We start from the raw sequence: 24460 nt of genomic DNA, 5'->3' as shown, positions 1-24460 counted from the left end.
TGATGCATCTTGGGTTTCCCTAGCATTTTTTAATTTTTGCCTGTCCATGCACACTTTGGGGACTGACTTCATGTAAAGCAAGGTGAACACAGAGCACCTGTTGAATGTTTTTAAGCAGAAAAAAACAGTTGTGGAATTAGCTTTCTGCCTGTGTGCTTCAATTCAGAAGCCTAGAACTGCTGGGTATTTATTGGCTGGCATTAATGGAAAGCTTCATAGAGTACAGAGGTGATTAAATGTTATAAAAATGTGTATTGTTAAAAATCAACAGAAGGAGGATAATAGCTTACAAACTATCCTTGTCATGCCAGGCATATATGCCCAAATAACATCGAGGTAATTTTGGGTTTTGGTATTTTTATACAGTATTTTTCATCCTTGAAAAGATACTTTCTGCTTTTGTGATCTTTGCTGCTAAACTGGAGAGTGTCAAGAACTAGAAAAAGTTCAGAAATGCTCATTGGCCTGCCATCCATCTCTTACATGCTTGAAATATTCTCTTGTATTTCTTTCATACTACCCTGATATTTCTCCTCTTGAAGCTTTGTCCTACTTTGTCAGGGTGCTCATCCTCTGGATAATCTGAATGATGCTCATCATCTACCTACCTACTTTTGGCTGCTCCTTGTCCACTCTCTTTATCTTTAGTATTGCCATCCAAATATGAGTTGCTTTCCTAATTAGCATAGCAGAGCGGCAATCTCAGAGCCACCTTTGTCATATTCCTGTCCCTCACACCCAGTGTTGGATTCCTGTGGGAATCCAGCAGTGATAGCAGCAGAGGTACAGCTGATATGTTTGGGTGGTAATTCCTCAAACAGAAACTGATTCCCTTGTAATATGGAATTTTAATTGGAAGAAATATGACTTTTGACTGAGCATAACCATATGAGTTTGAGGAGAAAATTAATTTAATTTCCAAACAATGGATCAGAGAGGAAAAAGCAGGCTCTAGCCAGTGCCGTTCCTGAAGAAAAAAAAATTGGATGACATAGGCTTGTTTGTATTTCTTTGATGAGAGTTAGCACAACATACTTTGAGACCATAAGACTTGCAGGATTGAAGTTTCTATTCTTGTGTATTTCATCACTGCAGGTGCTGGAGACTCATTTGTAACCAGAAACTTACAACAACAGCTAGGGTTGTGTTGGAAGAAATCTCTTCACCTGAGGGATTTTACAGAGTTGATGGATCAGTAGCATATTAATCATGTTGTTTTACAACAAAGTGAGATACTGCTTGTCTTAAATTTTTTGAACGAGTTGACTGTTGCATAGAAAATCCAAAAATGAAGGTTTGCCTAAGGTATATGTTGTCTCTTTTTTGAGAAGAATTCTATTATATTTCTAGTAGCAGATTCTTTTGAAATCCCAAACTCCTGACTCTTGTATCAAAAGTAGTGCAGGCGCTGTACTGCATCAGGGAGACGATCACAGCATTCATCAGAACGTAGCTGCTTTACTGTGACCAGTTTTGGTGCCCCAACAGAAAGATGCAGATAAATCAGAGAGGATTTAGTGAAGACCTGCCAGGATGGTTGCAGCTGGATCACTTGACTTGCAGATATGGCCTGAGGGAATGGGACTTGCACAGCCTGGAGTTGAGATCCCTCAGCATCTTCAAGGAGGTTATCAACAGCAAGGAGCTGGGCTCCTCAGAGGTGTTTGTGGCAGAGCAGTCGAACATGTATTTTCTGCCAGTATTCACTATTTCAACAATAGATGAAAGAACAACCAGTGGTCCAAAACTTGGTGTATCCTCTAGAAGAGGAAATGGCTCAGTGAGGGATATGATGTAATGTACTCTCCTGACCTAAGCAAAGTCTGCTCTGAATAAGAAAGAATGTTCCTGATGTTTCTCCTATGTCTGAAAAACAGAAAATGCTCGGTCTTCTAGGCTGCAATAATTTTAGAAATCTGAGTTCAGTTGTTGTCCTGGAAAGTATCTGTTGTATTTTGCTAACCTTTGAATGTCCCAGAACACAAAAAGTATTCCAACATTGAATTATGAAAGTTCACCACACCATTTGCTGTTGTTATGATTTCCTTGAGGTTTTCTTTCACAATTAATTTATATTTTATTTCTTTAATGGTTAGAATCTAATCATTAGCACCATCTTCTGCAGCAAGCACATTTGTTTCCATGTTGCCTAAAACATACCCTGCCCTTTTAACCCTCCCATCTTCATTTAAGCAATCTTATTTCTGTTGTTAGCTAGAGTTAACTTCGTTAACTTAGTACAAGTTCTTTTTTATCTATGAGAAAATACATTTAGGTTTATTCAATATTGTATATTATATACTTATTAGATGGTTTCCTAGAACCTTTTACTATTTTTTTGTTGTAAACAAGTATTGTATATAGTCTTCATATTCTTGCATCACTTTGCAGATGAAAATCAGGGATAATAACAGAGAGGCTTCAGTCTTATTTATTAGAAAAGAAATGGGGGTAGTGCTCTAAAAATGAGCAGACTCAGAATCACAAACTGTCTCACTCTCCTTCTTTCAAAGGACAGTGGGTGGAGCTGTGCAAGCAGTGACAGCCGTGTAGATTGGGATGGGAGAATCAGGCTTGTAGTGGTTCCTTTACCCTCATTCACTCTGTGTGGATGCTCTAGGTGAGGTGGCTTATAGAGACAAATCTAATGAGCCAGTGGATGTGAACATCATGCAATCTGTACATTAACTGATGTATTTTGGTTTAGAACAAAAACTGTAAAAATACATGCTGGAGAAAGGGAAATTTTCAAGATTATTTTGATAGGTGATGGGAGAGACAAAAGGCCTTTCCAGCAATATTTTCATTCATGTAAAATATTGCAGACTGTTGTATTCTTGAAATCAAATGACAGTAATTGTAATGTATAAATAGTGAAAAAGGAGCCTCATCCTCGTGGTGAAATCCCAAGTAGTTTGTTTAGTTTTATGTTAGACCTGGTGGATAGGTAATGGGTATAAAGAGACAGTCCTGGTATTTTTCAAGAAGTCTATGAAAATGAAGACTGAAGCAAAGGACTAACACCTGAAACCACAAGGACTCGTGTGGCTTTGATACTCTTGGAAGCTGGGCTTAGATTCAGCTCACTGATGAAGATGTGTGTATATTTTGTTGTGTTTATATCCCAAAATAAATGATGCCAGGCAGTACAAAACTGCTTACTTGGTGTTTCTGGCAGTATCAAAGAGAGGAAGGCTGCAGATGCTTAAAGAGTCATTGTGTCTGCAAGAGATACCTGGGCTGAGTCACAAATGAACCTTTGTTTTAAGGGCTTGAGGTTTCAATGAGCCTGGGTGAGGGAAATCTAATTAATTCCTTAGTCTTCACACGCACAGTTTAACAAAAGTGTTGGAAAGAAAACCTCTCCTAATCTAGAGGGTGAGCAAATGGCATTGTTCTATGTCATGACAATCATCAAATGTTATTAACAAGAGACCATGACTAGAAAATCAAAATTCCAGTAGCCGATGTTCTGGAAAATAAACTTTTCAGAAGACAATTTGTGTACGACAGCGGTTTCTTCAGATAGTATTGTCAGACTAACTCATTAAGAGGTGGCAAAAAAGATAATTATTTAAAGACAAAAACTGTATTTATGGTATAAAAATGAAGGGTAGCAAGCAAAAATATGCATAAAAGCAGTTGTTACCTTTGAAAAATGACAAAGTTTAAGTGCTGGAACTTGAAGTTGTCATTGGCACAGTTGAGAGCCCCTGAGTAAGGGCTAAGGGACGAACAAATAAAGCAGATACCATGGAAATCTTCTGTAAAGCACTCATCTAGGATGGTGACACTGATGAATTGTTTTTTAAGGAATTAAGGGATAGTTCTAAATCATCCATCCATGTCCTTATGGGGGACTTGAGCTTGCCAAGTGTTAACTGGGATCACTACAAAGCTAAAACAGGTCCAGAAGACTCCTAAAACATCTGGATGATAACTTCATGGTACAGGTGCTAAGGGAGCAGGCTGGGAAAGATGCCCTCCTTGATTTGATGCTTGCTAATGACAAGATCTTGTGAAGTGGTAGTTGGTGGCCTTTTTGGTGAGAGAGACCATGAAGCAGTTGAGTTCAAAATCTCTGGTGACAGGAGGAAAACTGCCAGCAAAGCTTCAGCCCTACATATGAAGAGACCAGACCTCAGGCTGCTCAGGGAACTGGCGAATAAGGTTCCCTGGGAAAACACTGCTGAAGATGTTGGGGTTCATCAGTGCTGGTTGCTCTTTTGGTATCACCTCCTAAGGGCACAGGAGTGGGAAAATTCAAAATATCAGAGGTCCAGAAAGCAAGGCAGATGGCTGGCTTGGGTGAGTTCTGGAGCTAAGGCAAAAAAAGCAAGTGGAAGAAAGGTCAGGTGACATGGGATGACTACAGAGACGATGCTCACCACTGTAAGGAGAAAATGCATGCAGCTGAAGCTCAATTAGGGTTGAAGCTACCCACTACTTTGGGGGACAATAAAAAGTGTTTTTAAAGAGGTAATCCAGTAATAACTTTGACCCATTACTTGATGGGTATGGTCATTTCACAAATAGGGACATAGGAAAGCACAGATGCTTAATGCTTTCTTTGCTTCAACATTGATGATGGGCTTTGGGGGTCCCAGAGCCCTGAGGATGCACGGACTATGACCATGAGACTGATAAACTCCCAGTCAGCTCCAAATTCGTGCAGGATTTTCTGCCAGTCTGTGGGGCTTGATGAGATTCATCCAAGAGTCCTTGAAGAGCTTGCTGATGTCACTGCAAGACCTCTCACAATGATTTTTGGACAGTCTTGGTGATCTGGAGAGGTCTCAGTTAACTGGAAACTGGAAAATGCCCTAGTTTTCAAGAAGGGTAAGAGGGATGACTCTGAAAATTACAGGCCTGTCAGTCTCACTTCAGTGACTGGTAAAATTATGGTGAATGTTGTTCTGGGAGCTACTGAAAACTGCCAGAAAGACAATGCGTTGTTGGTCATAGCCGGAGCACTTCTTGAGGGGAGAATCCTGCTTGACAGACTTATTTTCCTTTTATAACAATGTAGTCCACCCAGTTGATCAAGGGGAACCAGTTGATGGAATTTTTTTGGATTTTAGTAAAGCTTTCAATGCTGTCTCTCATAGTGTCCTTCTGCACAAGATGTCCAACTCACAGCTGGATAAGCATATCATGTGATGTGTGTTTCACATCACAGATGTGATGTAGCTCACAAGTTGGGCACAAAGGGTTACAGTGAATGGGGTGACCTCAGACTGGGGATCTGTCACTAGTGGGCTTCTGAGATTTTACAGTTTTCCATCTTAGAAGCAGTTCTCTTCAACATCTTCATAAATGACTTGGACACAGGACATACCAATATACTGAATAAGTTTGGTGATGAAACTAAATTGGGATGAGCTGTTTGCTCCCTTGAAGGCAGAGATGCCCCACAGGGAGATGTTGATAAATCAGAGGACTGAGAAACCACCAACCACATGAAGCTCAACAAGAGAAGGTGTCGGATTCTGTACCTGGGATGGGGCAGCTGTGGATGTACAGACAGACTAGGGAATGAGAGGCTGGAAAGCAGTGCCATGGAAAGGGACCTGGGGTTGTGGCCCATGGCAAGTTGCACATGAGCCAGCAGTGCCCTGGCAGCCAGGAGGGCCAGCCCTGTCCTGGGGGGTACCAGGCCCAGCATGGCCAGCCAGGGGATTGTCCAGCTCTGCTCTGTAGTGGCCTCACCTCAAGTGCTGGGAGCAGTTCTGGGTGCCACAATATAAAAAAGACATTAAACTGTTGGAGAGCTTCCAAAGGAGGGCAGCAAAGATGGTGAAGGGTCTGGAGGGGAAGCTGTATGAGGAGCAGCTGAAGTCACTTGGTCTGTTCAGCTGGGAGCACATTGAGGGGAGACCTCATTGCAATTACAATTACAATTTCCTTTGAGAGGAAGCAGAGGGGCAGAAACTGATCTTTTCTCTGTCATGCCTAGTGACAGGACCCAAGGGAATAACCTGAAGCTGAGTCAGGGGAAGTTTAGGCTGGATAGCGGGAAAAGCTTCTTCACCCAGAGGGTAGATGGGCACTGGAGCAGCTCCCCAGGGATGTAGTCACAGCGTCAAGCCTGACAGAGTTGAAGTGTTTGGAAAATGCTCACAAACAAATGGTGTGATTCTTGGGGATGGTCCCCTGCAGGACCAGGAGTTGGACTTGATGATCCTTGTGGGTCCCTTTCAACCCAGGATGTTTTATGATTCTGTGAAATAGTGAAATACATGAGAGTTAACATCACCATTTTTAATAAGGTAAAAAACAAGAAAGGAGACCCCCAAACCTTCAATTTTTCATCTGAAATAGGTTAAAATGATAGATTTGAAAATCACATAGGGCTTGTATGTATGGAGATAAAAGATAAAATTCAAGGAAAATAGGGGTTTTTTTTCCATCAGAATTCTCCACTGGTAACAGAATTTCATGTTGAATTTTCAAGGAAGCTATTTTTAAGTATGCAGAAAATCTTAATGACTTGAACCAAAATCCCAGATAAAAATATACTGACGATCTGGAACACAGAATCTAAATTGGCACTTTTAACTGAGCTGAGACAAATTGGGATGATGGTTGCCATGCTTTCCTGCAAATTCTTTCCTTTTCTAGCTTTCTGTTTTCTTGTTGACATCCCAGATGTGTTTTCCATTTTTCCTCTTTTTTACTGTCCACTTTTAATTTTGTGGCTGACCCAATCTGCCTTTGTGTCTGTGCTCTTATATCAACACACATAGCATTTTAGATAGTCTAAATTTTTTTTTCCTTCCTTCGTTGTATTTGCTGCTTAATAATAAATACAGTCAAAAGTTTTATTTCCATTTTTTCCCTAAAACCTTTAATTTTTAAGTCCCTTCTGGCCCAGTAAATAGCACCACAGGTCAACTTGTTACTAATAAGTCTGATTTACCTTTACCTAAGGTCTTAAACATATAGTCAAGTTACCAGAGTTTCCAAAAGTTGCCATGAGTCAATCAAAATGTATTAATATCCATGTGTGTGCTGACAGTCTGAGACAGAAGTGAGATGATTTAGGTTCATGCTGCTTGCAGTCATTACCTTGGTGTATTTTTCTTCCTTTGACACCTGTCTCCAAGTCGTTCCACTGGCAACGTCTTAGTTCTGTCATTGCTCTGACTTTATAGCTCAGAATCATTAATAGTTTAGTGCCATTCTCTAGAGCAAATTAATTGTCTCAAAACATCAAATTTCATTCATTTTCCTTTAGTTTGAGGGATTTTTTCTGTTTCATTTTTAAAGGTCTCAATTGTGTGATTATATTATTGATAAAGCTTTTTTTTAAAATTATTTTGGAGACCACCTTCTATTTCTGTCATTGCCCTCTTCCTCAAAAACTCTTTCTCTTATTTCATAAATGTGAGAGTCTGTCTACCAGAATACACAGAGCTATCAGATTATCCTCCTTCAGAGGCTTTCACAGAACTAATCTCTGCCATAATACATATATGAAACTTACTTAAAGAACAACCCACTGTGGTTATGCAAGAGATGAGTCATAATGCTGGTATTGAATATTTAAAAATGCTTTATTTTCATTTGCATTGCTACCTTGATCCCTTTGTTACACCTTTGTTGTTTTTTTCTGCCCATATTCTCTCAGCCTTTAGATTGCAAGCTCTTTTAGGCAGTGTTTGTCATTCACTTTGTGACTGTGCAGTGCCAAGCACAATATGGTCTCAAGGAGTTTTCCATCTTAGACTTTTTTTAAAAAAAGACAGGTAAACTAACACACCAGAGTATCTGACAGATTTAGGAAAAGTTTAGCTCTAACTATGAGGGCTCTATTTGTTTGCTAACTAGGCCGAGCTCTGCAGCTGCCTTTTTGCATATTTTCAAAGATTTTCTGAGGAGTCTCCGTGAAAAGACCATCATTCCTCTAAAAATACCTACCTATTCCACTTTTTCTTAGTAAAACAACATAGAAGCAAACATTTAGGCTAATGTCATGAAATGTGAGTGCAAATGTGTGGGTTTCCTTGGTGTGGGGGGGTTATTTTGGTTTTGTTGTTTTGATTTTTCCTGATAAAATACCAGGTACAGCTGTTTACCTGGTTTCTGAATGCCAAAATCTAGTCTTCTGCAAACCTTAGGAACTGTTTTAAAAAACTCTGCTTTCAGGCAGCTGTCGATTGGATTAGTGCCTTGCAAACCTGTTAATGGTGAGCTAGATGCAGTGATCAAGCTTGCCAAAGTCATGTTAAGGGTAAAGAGAAGACTGATTTCCTATATAATCTCCTTTTTAATCATATTGCCACCCGAAAGCTCCCAGCTGTTCTGAAATTTCAGTCCTGTGATTTGAACATCCCCCATGGCTGTAGATACCATGGCAATGCCACGTTAGCTCTAAAGAACAACAAAAACATTGTAATCAACATTCAGGTTGGTTTTTAAATGCAAACACAGCAGTGTTTCAATGCCTACTTCAATGCCAGTAGGAGCTGGTAACCCTCCTTGGATAGTAATTGTCTATTTACATGTAAATTTTGTGACACTGCACTGCAGGGTGCATGCCAAGAACCAGGGAGGACATCAGGACTAGACTTTGCCAGGTTGTGAAGCATCCCTGACCCATACACAAGGAAGTAACAATTCCTGTTTGATAGTGCCTTAATGAAAACATGGACTCTCTTTTTTCCTTTGCTAAAAGGTATTTTAGACACTTCAAACGTACCTTGCAAAAAATTAATTGAATTAAATTTGGTCTTTCTAAAAATTCTACCCTCAAATAATTAACGTCTATATAACATTATGTAGCATTCTCAGAGCAGTGTTTATGTGTTTTCTTCAACGTAATTCAAAATAATGACATTAGACACCAGGAGAAAACTTTATAGATAAGAAATTTTCATATTCACCATCTGTGGTCCCTCTGCCAAACTGAAGTCCCTTCTACTCGTGCTGCATTTGTGGGAGAGCTTCTGACTTCTGCTCTAGCTCATGTTTTTCAGATTGATCAGTTTAGGATGAAACAATAACCTGTATTCCTTGGTCAGCAGCTTTACTTCAAACTAAACTTTGATTTTTCACATTTTGCCTTTGTTCTGAATCAATTTTAAAATATTTTAAGAGAAATTAACATTTTATGGAAATAACTCTTTTTCTGTACTGTAGTTCATAGCAAACAAAAAGGAGTTGCACATCACAAGGACATAATATACTACCTCAAATCATGGGATTTGTGGGATGTGTGATGCCATTCTTACGACTGCCACGGGATAAGAACATAAGCAGTTAACAATATCTCTTTATAAATTCTGAATATTGAAGTGATTTTAAAGTGTCATTAGCATTAAGTGAATGAAAAAATGAAAAATATATCTCAGAGAAGACTCCGCTTGTGACATCCACCGCTATAAATTAAGGGTTTTATATATGTGTGCAGTCACATGCATTTCTTTATCCTTAGTAAAATCTTAATTCATGTTTGCTTGCTGCTTCATGCCTTCACTTAATAAATAACAATGTGAAAAGTCTTTACTTGAAGGAACTTGCTTGATCTTTCTAAGAAGATAATTATTTGAGAATTTTCAGTAATCTGGAAAATTATCTGTTCTAATGATATTTAATTCGTAACTGGATTACCCTGTTGAAGTTAGTCATGGTACTCAGATTGGTTTTTTTCTTTAAGGGAAAAACACAATGTAAAGGCCACAACTGAATTGCTGAGAGTAGTGATGGCTGTATTAACCCAGTGAAAATTTAGCAGTCAAAATCTGTACATAAGCTCCAACTGTACTGATCAAAGCTAAGCACGGGTACAGAAAACAAACAAGAAAAATAAGAGATCTAGAGGCACTACCAAATTTACCCAAATAGTTCCTCCAAGTATAAGAAAACACGTTTTACTTCAGGGACTCAGACTCCTAAAGATGATGCTCTTCTGCAATACTAAAAAAATTACACATTTATGATCTTGAAGGAAAAGGAGCTCAAATATGATCACATATGACCACTAGTGGCGTGAAAAGTATGAGTTTGCACTGTAAGAATAGCTCATAGAGAAGCTACTCTAATATAGTATGTGGTAAGATAATTGGAAAATATTTGTCAAGCATGTTATTAAAATAGGAATTTATTTTTCAAACAAACTGGACCTGTAAACCTGCAAAGTGAAGAATAAAATAAAAAGAATAAATAGATGGAGTAATTATTAACATGAATTATCTCACTTTTATTAGACAGTTTCCCATGAAAGATGAGGAATTTGGGGCTGCAGTAACATTTATTACATACAAATATTACTGCTGCTCTTCCATATTGCAATGGAAGGAGATGGAGACATGAAGAATTTCAAAGACTGCATTTCAGAAGCTCTTGGGAAAAGATTTGTGCTGTTTTCCAGAGTAACTTAAAAAAACTTCTGTTACCCAGGGAGGAAATGTAGTTTCCTTGGTTGTCATGAATGGACAATGCATATCCACTTTTCATGATTTTTAATTTTTTTTAATAGTCAAGGTATTTCTATTATAGTTTCGTCATAGTTTGTGTAGAGGTTTAATTTTTTATCATCTTAATGTGATTGAATGCATTCTTAGCTTATATAAAAATACTCAGAAGTTTACACAATTTATTAAATGTAATGGTATGTTCCTCCTTTTCCTGTATTATCCAGCTGTGAGGTTTTTTCCCATATTCAAAAAAGCGAAGAAGCTTCCAGCCTTCCCTTTCCACCGAAAATTTACATGACCATGTCTGTACCAAGGGAAAATAAATGTAATACTGAGTTTGAGTCAGGCAATTTGTCAGTGTAATTAAAATAAATGGAATCACTCTGCTTTTTGGATGTTTGTTGGGACTGTGGCCAGCACAAGACATGACTAGCACTGTAAATTATCTCTGTGGCCGGGAAGATGAAATTCAAATTTTAGCAATTCCAGCCTGACACAAAGGGCATTTTGCCCCCTTAGAGGAGATAGGAATTATGTTTCTGTGCTTCTTGATTTTTTTTATAGGGTGAGGACTGGTTAGGTAGTACCCCTTTTGGACAGCAGCATGAAGGACAGTAAAAGTGATGCTATGCCATTTGGTCAGTGTCAAATATTGTATGTTCACCACAGAAGTGCTGTAGGAAGCAAACACCCCACACTGTCCTACAATCTCCTGTCAGCCTTAATGACTGCTTTGTTTGTTTTCCTCTTAAAGGCAGAGTTGCTTTGGGGTTGGTTTATGGCACCATTCCTCATGGCAGCAGAGTGGCACCAAGGAGCTGCAGTGCTGGTGGGGAAGGGTTTGGATGGGCCCTTTCCTAGGAGGATTGAGTGTTGAGGGACTGCAGAGTGTCCTGGGGGCTGGGACTCTGGGGGAGCTCATCATGGTCTCAGCTTTCATTAGTGCTATGATAACATCAGTGGTTTTGTCCACAGGCCGCTGGTGTGTCAGCCATAACTAGATTTAAACGTTTCACTAAACTTCTGCTTGTTGATGCTCATCTTTTCCCACTATGTCCATTGGCAGCTGCATCAGAAATTGTGGCAAAGGGAAATTTTAAAGAACAGCAAAGTTTGACAGGCTTTGGGGAGGATATTTTCTTTACAGACAAGATACTTCAAAAAATGCAATAAAATTTAAGTGTGTTTTACTTTGATTTTTGCTCCTATTGCTCTACCTCAAGAAACACTTTAGTTTTGAACAATCACCATAACTTAGCAGATGTATCTGAACTCCTGAAAAGCAAAATATTCCTTGGAGAATAATTTTCTTTTTGTCGGTTTAAAGACAGCTTATTAAATTCTTATTAAATGCTGTAAGTATATTATGGGCTTCAGGAAAGAAAATGTAAAAGATTTGTAAAGTTAAAAAGTAGCTTTATTTAGAATTGTGAGTTTAGTGACAACTGTTGTTTGCTCTAACAATGATGAAATGTGGGCTGCTGCATCACTTGTGATGGGCAATTTGATTGTTATACAGACATAAATCATGGCAGGATTCGATTATTCCTGGGATATGCTGACATACTGCAGCTTGTGCATAACCACTGTTCTCAGCTGTAGTCTCTATTCGCTGTTTTTCTTTTAATTCTGAATTGATATCAAAGGCGGGCACTGCAGTCATCTACAGTGATCTTTTTCACCTGGATTGTTGCGTGTCCATCAGTAAATTGTAAATGCTCCAGGAAAACCTGCCTTGGCATGTCACTCCCGTGTCAGTTTATTACAGAGTAGAGGATGATTCTGAAAAGCAGAATAGTGAAATGTAAGGTTTTGTTTGGCTTTTGTCGTATTAGGATCTAATATTTATGTGTCATGTGGTATGTTGCAGTTATTCTTTGCTCCTTTCCTCTGCTAATGTCAGAAAAAATAGACGCAGTAACCAGGGGGTTAAATTCCCACTCAACAGGCATATTTTTGGTTTCTGTAAGGGAGCTGTGAGTGGAGCTCAGTGCTTTGCAGCGGAGGGCAGCACTCCGGGACAGAAGCAAGCATCCAAGGGAAATGTGGCTGGCAGCAGACATCCATGACGGGAACGAGACACTGTACCAGCTCTTCCAGTTTCACAGGGACCTCGCGTTTTCCAGCTGTTTACCCTTGAGATGTAAAATGGCAATTTGGCATAGGCTAACAGCCCGGTGTGATGTGAGCATCTGCGTAAAAGGCTGCACATATGGAGCATGCCCAGTGGTATGAACAGCCTGTTACCCCACCCCCAGCCAATCTAGGAAGAGATGAAATGAACTTTGCACTTGCAAATGTCACTGAATACATTTTGCACAGGATTTTAAAAGGTTCTTTTACAAGCACTATTTTTAACAGCCAAATCCGCCCCCCAAAACAGAAGGGAAAAAGCCCTAGGTATTTTTCTGTGATCGATCTCAGTTTATGATCAGCATCTCTCACAATATTTCCGAAGCTGGTTTTATTTTATGCTTTTATCATTGAAGTTGAGATTTTTGGAGGTGGTGTGGATTTTTGGGAGTTTTTTTTTCTTTTTTTTTTTCTTTTTTTCCTACTGGCATGAGAAAATTTGAGAATTTAATTGCAGTAGAATACTTGGAAACAGTGAGGCTGGAAGCTTGAAAGGCAGAGGGAAGAGAAGGAAGGCTCTCACAGCAGAGCATGGATAGGAAAGGAGCTGTGATTCTGCAGTGCTCAGTGTGCACATGTTTTATGAGATCAGTGCCGGGCGCTGCAGCTGCGGACACTAACTGAGCTGTCTGGCTAATGAAGGCCACCTGGATCAGGCTTCTGAAAAGAGCCAAAGGAGGACGTCTGAAGAATTCTGATATCTGTGTAAGCCCTGCGTTTTCCTTATCACCTTATATTGTATGTATTGCAAAGAGGGAGAGAAAAAAGGCGCTGAGGAGAGGACAGTTGTTTTCATTCTGATTGAATTACCCGAACACTGTTTTGTATGCAGGGAGATGCAGAGGGAAAGCAGAGCTGTCATTATTTATAGAGCATTTCTGGCATTGTAGCTGCTTCCATTGTGGTGATACAGGGACATGTGTTGAGTCCAGACGGATTTTATTAGTTGGAAGTTGATTTGTGGTCATTTGCATGTTTTGCTGAGGGGCAGAGATGGATATGAGCCATTTGCTGTTCCGATGGGGAAAGTGTGTCAGGTAAAGAGGCTGCCCTAAAATAAAAATGCATAGCAGAAGTACAATATCTTAGCAGTGATATTGTGTAATGGTAATTATTGATACTGAATTTCCATTTTGATTATAGAAAGTCTGTTTGCTTGCTATTTCTGTCACTGTTTAGAGTTCTAATTTTTATGGAGCCATCCTTGAAGCTGCTGTGTGTCCTTCAGCCCTGCACTGCACCAGTGCTGTAACTCTCCAGAGAAACTGGCTCTGCTTGCTGAAAAGCACACAAATAAGAGTGCAGAGATAGAGCAGGAAGTAAAACACTGGAGAAGACACTTGCACTTTTTGAAAGTTTCCCGAAGAAAATGTTTACTTAGCCTTAATTTCTGCTAAGTAAATTTCCCTTTTGGGCAGTTAGTCTCTTTTCTGGGATACAGAAGTAAGAGAAAAGGCAAGGTGTATAACCACTTCTACTTTATTTTATTTTATTATTTTTTTAAACATTGAAGGAACTTGTGACATTATTTTTCCTTTTCTTTTGCAGGGTTCGGCGGACTCCTACACCAGCCGTCCATCTGATTCAGATGTATCTCTGGAAGAAGATAGGGAAGCAGTGCGGAGAGAGGCAGAGCGACAGGCCCAGGCACAGCTGGAAAAAGCAAAGGTAAGGTGTTGTTTCATGTTACAAACTCACAAAATGCTCGGCTTTAAACCAGGGGTTGAAACAAAATGATTTTTAAGATCCATTCTAACCTAAACCTGGGTTAGATGATTCCTTGTCATCTCATCCATTACTGATAAAATGTTTTTAATGTGTTAACATACAGATTAGATCTCTTATAAACATTCCAGACAGCATTTGAAAATATATGCTCCATGAAAAATCACTTAGAATCAGTTTTCTCTGTAACAGGCACTTGACTGACTTACGTATTTCAGAACATTCTTATTTAAATGTGTGCATTTCTTATTTTATTAAGTATACACATTTGTTGCAGGGTATAGAGTCAATGCTATGACTTCTTACTGAAGATGTAACTGAAAGTTTGCTCATGGATTCCCAGAGCACTTAATGCTTTTACAGTGTCAAAAATCAGCCCTCAAACATCCTGTTCATCTCACATCAATGAAGGATCAGTCCCTACAAGTCATATATAAATAGGGAGAATCTGTTACAAGGGTGTTTTTTTCCTAAAGACTCTACTGACTTTCTTTACAATTTGTGTGCTGAGTTACCCCGTGGGTCATATGCTGTAGGTCTTCAGATTTCTCCTCTCTCCATACTGCTGGCAGATAGTGACAATGTAGTAAGAAAATACTAAAGGAGCTTTAGGTTTTTGCTGTCTTGTTTATGTTGTTTTCCATGAGATGTATTTAGGACTGTGAAGGTTTTAGCAGTGAAAGTGATGGGCTTGTTTCTCTTTCATCTGTGCTCCATCTTTAAATAATACTGCACCTGTAAAAACTGTGCTCATCTTATTTATTATCATTCATTTATCACTTCATTCCAGTTTTTTGTATGCTACCTGCCAGGTTTAAATGTATTATCGTTTCTCAAAATCTGTTTTTTGTTCTAGTATATTTAAATACACCACTGAGATCCCCCCTTTGATCTACCTGATCTACTTTTCCCTCACTTTCTCTCTGAGTCCCCTCCTCCATTTTGCCTTGTTTTTTTAATTCTTTATCTCCTTTCCATCTCCTATTCCATTCAATTCTCTACTGCCAGCTTTACCTCTGCCCATTTATGCCACCTGTTTTACAAGGGCTTTTCAGAAATCTGTGAGTCCAGATCACTGAGCTCTGTAGCTGATGGTGTGGTGAGGACCAGCTCTCTTGTTAAATAATACAGTACTATACGCACAAGCAGACATCTTCATCAGGCCAGAAAACCTGAATAGGGAAGCCAAAAATGTTTTTTTGAAAATGTAATTGTTAACTGATATTTAATAAGAGCTCCTACAGCAGCTTTTTAATGAGCTGCTGGAATGTGCCAAATGTAGGAGATGCTGAACATCTCTTTGAAGTTGGTTCTTGCTGTTCTGGGATCAGTGTAGCAGAAACTGACCAGAAGCAGCTCACTTCTTCCCTTCAGCCTTGTATCTCAGAGATTGCTGATTGTAGTCAGGAGCTTCAGTTTCATCAGGGGTGGGTTTTGCTAGTTTGAGGGTTTTTTGCTCCTGGGAAAGATGATAAGGGCTGCCCTGAAATTCAGGTGAAGTTCTGAATTTTATCAGTAAATGCACAATCTTTAAAAGAGGAGTTGAAGTAATAGTATCTTGCAGACTAATCAGGGTAGCAGTGCAGTGCTTGCTGCTGAACTGATGCATCCCTTAGCAATGAGTAAATCTATGCGAGTGTTGCTATGGGAATTTGGCTTACTGATGCTGGCTTGAATACATGGACAGCCCTTATGTAATATTCATGACCTCTAGCACAGCTGCCATTGTAGTTTGTAGAGAAACTGCTAGCAGACCTTGACTTCTCAAAGCTGTATTTCTATACATAAAACCAATGTTCCCACTCCAGCTGGCATGAGATATAGTCTCTAGGTCTGACACCGTCTGAAACTGTAAGACAACTTGTGAACAGTCAAAGTAGTAAAGGCACTGCCAAAACCAACGTGCTGTAACAATGGTTATTCCAGTCATAGAAAACACAAAATTAGTTATTTAAATATTTTTTCCTTTAAAATTGATTGAGGCTGGAAGTGAATTAGCATTTTTGTTTCTCTAGTCAAATATTAATAGGCATTCCAGGATGTAATTTATGGAAACAATTTTATGTAGAGGCTGTAGCAGTATAATATTTAGTCTAGTGTAGCATTTAAAATAATACTACTAAATAAAATATTATGTGCAACTGGTGGTTGTGTTTGAAACAATTGGTTAAAAATGTGTTTAAATTAAGCCTAATTTGGTAGATGTAAAATATGACAGGGTGTGGTTTTTTGCCTTTATTGGTGGTTTAGTTCATTACTTCCCCGAAACATGGTAAAATTAATAAAGCAATATTTTCTGGTGGTGCCTCCTGGCTGCTGTCAGCCCCCAGACCTGTTTGCCACAGGCTGCAGGTTCACTGCCTGCTCCCCAGGGCTTCCTCGCCTTTGCCCTGACCAACTTCAGGCAGAGCCAAGTGACAGAGCTGCTTTAACTTTTGCCTTTTCTCATGGTGAGAGGAAGTGTTGCTCCTAAATAAAATCATTACAAATGTATTTGTCATAGGAATTGGAAGAGGGTGACACACATGAATAATGCAGAGATGGAGGAAAGATGATAGTGAATTAAGGGTAGATAAAAAACTATTGAACTGTGTCACACAGTTAATGAAAACAGTTAAATGACATCCATTTTCCTTTATTACAGCTAGGGAAAACACCTTAAAGTGAAGACAAAAATATAGTGATTGAGAACACAGTGCCAAATTGTTAGGACAATTTTAAGATTTTAAAATTTGGAATTTTATAGCATCTAAGTGTCTGTGTGACATAAAGCTGGAATGTATTTCTGATACCTATCCAAACAGAGAAAATAAAAGCAAATAAGCTTGTAAGGAAATGCACGTTCTGGCCACTTTTATTTATTTCTTTCTTTATTTAATACAGGCTCTTAATCTCTTCTCTGGAGAATGGTTAAGCATATTTTGCTGACTCACTTTGGCATGTGACTTACTGTAAGGAAGGTGGGGCCATGGGCGCATGTTCAGAGTCATCCAGGGACAGAAAATTAAGAGGCAGCTGATGAGGCTACCTGTAGGCCAAGCATCTGCTCCTGGGGGAAGAAGATCTGAAATGAAGCTGTTAAGCTTGAAGCTGAGATGAAATGTTCTTGATTAGGATAGTTTAGCAATAAAAATGCAAAAAGGCTGGGATTTGTTGTTTTTGTTGGTTTTATATAGGAAAAAAAAACACCAAGGCATTGAGGATTTCCTCAGTGTTCTCCTCACAAACCATAACATGTGCATAGTCTAGGATAAAAAGAGAGTTTTATCTACCTGTGTTGTGCCCAGGTCAGGGTATGATAATAGTATCCAAATCTAAGGACTTCTGGTGGTCTTTTCTGAGTTTGCCATTTCCACAAAAACATGAATCTTCAGCACTGACAAGCCAAAAAAATAATGTCTTTAATTGTGGTTAGCACTAATAATTTAAGAATTGTCATTTCTATAATCAAAAAAGCTTTTTAGCTGTTGAAGGATGATGATTCAAAATAAATGGTAGTAAGTAAAGTGGTTTTTTTGTCCATTCTTTGCAAGTATTTAATTAAATATTCCTTAAAATATTGCATCAGGTGGGAGGGATGAGATCAAAGGAAAACTGAAGTACAAGTAATAATAAGAACTTGCAATCCATTACTAATTGAGCTAAAGTTTGTACATGTACAGGAGACTTCAGAAATTTTTGGCCTGCTCCAGTGCTGGTAAAATCAGTTCACATATTCTATTGATTTGTTTTGCCACAAGTACGTCATATATTTTGAATCAAGTTTCTGACTGAGATATAATTAGCCAGATGTTCTGTAAACCTTTCTTCTCTTCTGCAAAAGTAGCTTCTTTCTTTTCTTCATTCTCTTCAGATTTTTATATTTTGCCTTTTTTCCTCCCATGGCTTTAGAGCTCCTTATTTAGAAACAGTTTCAACAGAGATCTATAGAATATTTTCAGCATTATAGAAAATGATTTTTTTTCAGTTATTTCTAAGTACATTGGGTACTGAAAGTGCCAGTTAATAATTCAGGTTCTGTTTCTCATCTGGGACTAAGGGACAGCTCTTTGTTCTCTGTTAAGGATTGTTCTCAACATCCTGGGGTCCTAAAACTTCTTAAAAGACTTCCAAAATCAGACTGTGGCCTTTGAGAAGTCAGTAATTGTTTTCATAATAGGAAATCTCACTTCCCCTCAACTCTGCTTTTCTTGCACTCCGCCTAATGCTCCACTGCTAGCATCCTTTTAGGAGTTTGTAAAAATTTGAAATATATGTACTTCTAGTTTTAAATGCTGTTAAAATATTTTTTGTGTTAAGATGGTGACCCACTGAAATTTTGATACTAAATGTCACTTTTTCTGGGTCTGAGGCTATGATATAAGCTGTCACATTTTGCTTTTTTTGATGTGTGCTGTAGTAGTGGTGATGGCTTGTGACTGTGAGTAATAATGCAATGTGTTTAATGTGATGCATTGCCTCCATGCATGGTTTGGGGACCACAGCTTTGAAACGTGTAGCAGGCTGGAATAATGCCTACATAGCTCCGTGAGGCTGAGGGCATGAAAAAGATTGTCAGATGTAATTATCCAGTGCGGTGTGCCAAGACTAGTTATTTGTGTATTTATTCACTCTCAGACAGGTTTCACAGCCTCAGAATGACCCCATGCTGCTAGCAGGCAGCTGCAGAGCTAGTTGAGGTATGTCTGCTGAAGCTGCAGTAGCATTTTTGACAGGCCAGAAGTGCCCGTCACCTTGATGTGCATCCTTATATTATGTCAGCTTGTTCCCTCATGGATATTCCTTCTATTTTCTCTCAATTACCAGAACTTCATGGTGCTGAACAGCATACAAAGCTATAGCAACACAGGACAGTACAGTTAACTGCTGTGTGTGGTAATATTTTTTTCATTGATTTCTTCTCATTTGCCCTTTTGTTTTGGAATATTTTTTGTTGCATGTAATCATTTAGATCACTAATGTTGTGTGTCATAGTTGCTGGGATCACGTGAGAGCTGGCACAGTGGTCTAGCTGGAAAAAGAATGAGTTGTTGATCCCAAAGTACAGTTGCAAATCTGGTTGTTGCTTAGCTGCGAGTGAGTTCTGCATTGCTGGATCTGCTCAAATCAGGTTACAGATACTCTTTTTCTTCAATAATTGCTGCTGGTTTTTTTTCTTAGGAGTGTAACACTGGGATGTAAAGCAGCTTCCTTTATACTCTCTGTGACCTATAGTTTTTTCTTGTGTGTATTCATGATCTATTTTGTCTTTAATTGAAGTGTATGTACTTGTTCTACACTAGTGCCTGCTATAATATTGGTTATTTCCCTAAACAGTTATCGCTTCTTACTGTTGGGCTGCATTGTTAGGGGCTGGAATTTTTCCTTCCAGCGGGGTCTCACGTAACCTGGAATCAAATATTGCAGAGACAGTGCCGTCTCTAATTAGAAGACATCTGTCATCTCCCGTTCATACCGTGATTAGAATGATGAAATATGTTTACTAAGTAGCATTTCGTCTTCTGCTTCTTGGGCTTGAGTAGAAACAAAAGAGCGCAGGGATATTAACATAGCCTACTTTTATATACCTAGCTGTAGATACTTTAGTATCCTGACTTTCTTCACATAATAAGAAAAGAGATAAATTGTCTCCAAGGAATGGGCACAATACTGGCATTTTGAGCTTCTGAGGACAGCCACAGCTCTTCTGCCTGTTCTTTCACCTGCTGCTTTCACAGGAGCCTGCACCCTTGGTGAGATGTCTTTGTTCTGACTTGTTCTGTATGGTTCAATTACCACATAAAGGGCAAATGACTTAATTTGCCCTTTATGTGGTACCAGTGACAGTGGTAATTTGTGTGAAACTAAATAACTTCTTTATTAAGAGCAGTGTGAAAGAAATATTTTAACTAAAGTAGGTGTCATAAGCCAGGTGCAAACATCCTCACCTGGATGTTTTTCTGCTCCTTGTCCCACAGGTCTCTGGCACACCCAGCCAGTGAGCTGTCAGCCTCTGCTGCAGGCTGGTACTGCACAGATAACAGCAGAGGTTCCTGAACCCTCATGTGCCTGCATCCCACCTGTGGCTGCTGAACCAAGCTGTAGATAAAGTGTACTCAGGCCAGCCCTCCCTGTGGCTCAGAGGTGGTGGCTGATGGGTCTGGGTGTTGAGCCAGATGCTCATGTGGGGGTCAGCAGAAGCTGCTGAGTGTCACGGGAATCGTACAAGAGGATGAGAAGTGGCCTTGGGGATGTTCTCTGTGACTGGTGGGGAGTGAGTCTGACATGGGACAGGAGGAATTAAGTCATGTCATTGCAGGCTGCTCAGGCTGGTACAATGGTGAGCAGTTTCAGCAATATCAGAGGTAGATGCTGCTGGTTGCTCTAAGCAAAGTAATTTCCACTGAAGACACATATTACCTGGTTAATTAATTTTCTTGAGGTTTATAGATTTACTTTTTCCAACACCCAAGACAGTAATGTAATCCAAGACACTGTAATCCAGAATTTTATTTCTATCAGCAGCTGCTCCGCCTATTAGATGTCATGGATTTTTTAATGGTTAACATATGATTTTTCCTTCTTAGAAGGGAATTATGATTCAAAGGTAGAGGGGAAGGTAGGATTCCAGGGCCATTTTTAAAGGTAGCTACAATGTGTGTAATTTTGGAATATAAATGTCTGTGGTTCTGGATCTCTGACTGACCCTGAGACCACTTCAATTGGTCAGAGCATGTTGCTAATAATGGACTGTTTAATTAAGATCCTTGTGGGTCCCTTCCAACTCCGAAAATCTTATGAATCTGTAAGCAAGAGCATAAGGGAATTGATAAAGGAGGACAGGTACATGTCATTATATCTGTGTGGGTTTATACATGCATATGTACACATTACATATACCCATATACACATCCCTGTGTATATCTTGAGTACACCTTTAGTTCTAAAGTTGCGTCTATTAGATAACTATCACTGGTGACCTGAACTGGCCATTTATATTCTGCAGCTTCCTGTTGTGAAACAGTTGGTTTGTATGCAGGGAGAACTGTTGTACCAAATATTAACTTGTGCAAAAATGCAAAAGTTTTGTCAGAGAACTAAGTTATCCTGTGATCAGAGCTGATAGTGGACTGTCATGGGGTTTTTGGAAGCAGGAGTGAGTCTGAGTAAGGACTTCAGTGCAGACGACGAGTGTCTCACCTTGCAGAGGTGCCTCAGTTCACACTGACACACATGTGCCACAGTGACTTGGAGAAAAACTTGTTTGGACAGCAAAGCCCTGTGCTTTCTGATTCCTGTGCTGAGGGGACTATTTTCCAACCAGTTCAGGAGCTAACCTGATTTCTGTTGGAGCAGACACCTGGCTGATTTGTGTTATTATGCAGGGAAGTACTTGTTGTCTGCAGTGAAAACAAACCTCCAGACAGTTCTTGAGTTCTTGGCAAAGATCTGAATCCCTTTCTTTCTCACTAACTCAACCTCTCAAAAAATAGGAAGAAAGAAGAAAAAAAACCCACAAGTATGTATAGTTTTGGCTATATATAAAATCAGGAAAAAAAAATGGAAGGAAACTTCAAAAATAATCTCTTTTTTTTCATCATAATTGCAACTTATTTTATAAAATTACATGCAAGATGCCAAAGAGTTCTAACTATAGGTAGCATTAAAGTGCTTTGATACAAAATTAGACTGACATTAGATGCCAGTTCTGAAGTGTTTCCTTTGGAAAATTTAATATTAGTTACATAAACTAGTCACTGGTTGTATAAAACTTAAAAAAAAGTAAGTAGGAACTCAGAGTAATCCTGTACTATCTGGGAGAAGGATACTCTGTGTTCCCATGTTAAGAACATTTTAAGTGCAAAACTCAGCTTGAACTATGAAGAGTGTCTAGATTCTGTGTAATTCAGAATATTAGAGGAATTACTTAAAAATGAAGATTCAGAGAGATCACACTGATGCTTTTCTGCTTGTGTTTTGGATATTTTCTGTATGTGTTCCTGCCATCTTTTTGTCTATATTCTGTGTAGAGCCAGTGCATATCCTAGAGCAAAAAACTTCCCCTAACATTCACCTGTGGATCCAGCACAAAGCTCTGAATACTTCCTCTGTATATTAACCTTCAATCCTGCTTTGACGTTTTCCTCCAGGATTTCATAACCACCTGGGTTATATTCCCAAATTAAATACAATAAACACTTTATTTTATACTCCTAAAATAATCAGTTCTGAGGTAAAATGTATATACTGATATGCATTTTAGCCTGCAAACATACAAAACATCAAAGATTAAACAGACATTTATCCTTTGTGAAAGTATAGATATACATCTGCCCTTCTCCTTTCATTTTTGCCATGGAAATGTTGCCAATGGGCTTTAGTCCTGTAACATTCACAGCTACCTAGTTTTATTTTTACTTACTTAATTGAAAAAAATCAGCTCTAATAACAAGTAAGCAAGGAAGTAAATACTATTATTGAATCTCATATGAAATCTTAGCATATAAGTTTCAAATGGTATTCTCTAGCTTTAGATGAGATAGTAATCACTGAAATATTACTTCTTGATGTTATTTTTTAAATGCCTTCTTCTCCTTGCTAAATATCTGGAGGGTGATATTTAAATCTGATTTTATTGTTAGCAAGACCTGCAAACAGTAACTGTTTTAAAAAATGATTCAATGTCAAGCAGTACCGTGGTACAGAAAATTCAGATTAATATTGTTGCAGATAATTCAAGGGTTTCTCCCATTTTTCTTGTTTTTAACTATCTCCAGGTTTGCTTTTCTTAATATTCTCCCTGGACAGAATTGGGGGATTTTAGCGTACTGTAATTGTTATATTAATTTTTACTTTATTCAAGTGGTTGCCTGGCATAATTGACATTAAAATAAGACCTTCTCATTCAATTATTCTTAGAAGTGAGACTTCCTCTTTCTTGTTGGTATGTAAATATGCAAGTTAAATACACGTTAGAGAGATTGCCTTTTAATCTCATTTTGGAAATTTTATCAGTTAAAATACATATTTTCAAGGTGATTTGTTGTTTATATCTAGAATACAGAATCCACTTTGAACACTGATAATTTATTTTCAGTATGTTGAACAAATCTGCATTTGACAGGTATGGAAAGCAGGGATGTGCCCCATGGTTTGAGTTTTGTTGTGTAAATGTACTTTTGTTATTGAACTGCAAGTCATCCTTTTTCAGTGACTGAAGGAAAAGCCAGGGGGAAAAAACAACTTGAAAGGGAAGATGAAGTATCAAGCTGCAGCTGCTTTGATTATTTTGACTGGAGATGTCAGATTGTTAAAGTGAGAGAAGAGATGAGCCTGCTGCTTTTTGGCTCTATCCATTTGGCCAATTACTAAAAATTAATTTTGAAAAGTTTCTGGATTCTAATACTTCAGTTGGGGTAAAACATGTGAACACAAAGCATCTGGGATTACTCTGTGTCCCTATCACCTCTGTCTGTCATAAGAGAAACACTTCCTCACTGAAGTGAAAATGAGAAGTGCTGGGAACCTGCCATCTTGTAAATCAGCTGTGCACGTTGCTTTTAATAATCAGCAGTAATAAATGGCAGGAATTGGAAAGGAAAATCTATTTCTGGCTTTCAGAAGCAGTAAGATTACAGATGAACATATCCTTCCCAGAGGAGCTATAAGGGAACGTACTACATTTATCCCAGCTCTGTCATTACTTTGACCCTTTTATTCCCTTTTTGCAATGAGGCACATGATTCACTCACAAAACACATTTCCTTGCATTCTGCCCTGGTGCTTCCTGGTAGTTTAATTCAATTGAGATATAACACAGGCCCACTATGGAAGTGCTCAGCTGTGCTGCCTTTACAGTAGCCCTGTCGTGTTCAGTGGACCTGGTCTGCTGGGGTCGAGCGTGGGCCTGCCTCATGCAGCTGCCTTCCAAGGGCTTGAGCTGCCTTCTGCAGGCACAGGGATGTGACATGTGCTGACAGGAGCATGAGGAAAGAGGAGTGTTTTCTGTACCCGTCCCCACTCAGCTGGCAGTGACCTGGGGGACCCCGGTAACTCCAGCAGCCTGTGCCAAAGGAGATGGGGGCTTTCCTCTGGTGAGGTGAAGGAAAACACAGTTGTGCTGATGTACATGGCTGTATACATGTGAACTGTAATGAAACCATTATTTTTTCCTCAGAAAGGGAGAGGTTCCTTCCTCCTAGATT

The 24460-nt window shown here is 39.0% G+C and overlaps 1 protein-coding gene across 10 annotated transcripts in view; it reads left to right on the top strand.

Annotated features, from left to right (window-relative positions):
- CACNB2 (calcium voltage-gated channel auxiliary subunit beta 2) overlaps positions 1–24460 on the top strand; it is a 155892-nt gene that overhangs the window by 59919 nt on the left and 71513 nt on the right. For 7 of the 10 annotated variants that reach the window (XM_015617712.3, XM_015617713.3, XM_015617705.3 and 4 more), the window contains exon 2: positions 14100–14219. In XM_015617712.3, the coding sequence (XP_015473198.1) occupies positions 14100–14219 (120 nt within the window). Of the gene's footprint in view, positions 1–12662; positions 13257–14099; positions 14220–24460 lie in introns of those variants that run through there. The other 3 variants (XM_015617709.3, XM_015617708.3, XM_015617707.3) reach the window with 2 other exon arrangements.

This window comes from Parus major, chromosome 2 (genome assembly GCF_001522545.3).
Source record: "Parus major isolate Abel chromosome 2, Parus_major1.1, whole genome shotgun sequence".
Classification (NCBI taxonomy): domain Eukaryota; kingdom Metazoa; phylum Chordata; class Aves; order Passeriformes; family Paridae; genus Parus; species Parus major.
This window is presented reverse-complemented; position numbering and strand designations above follow the sequence as displayed.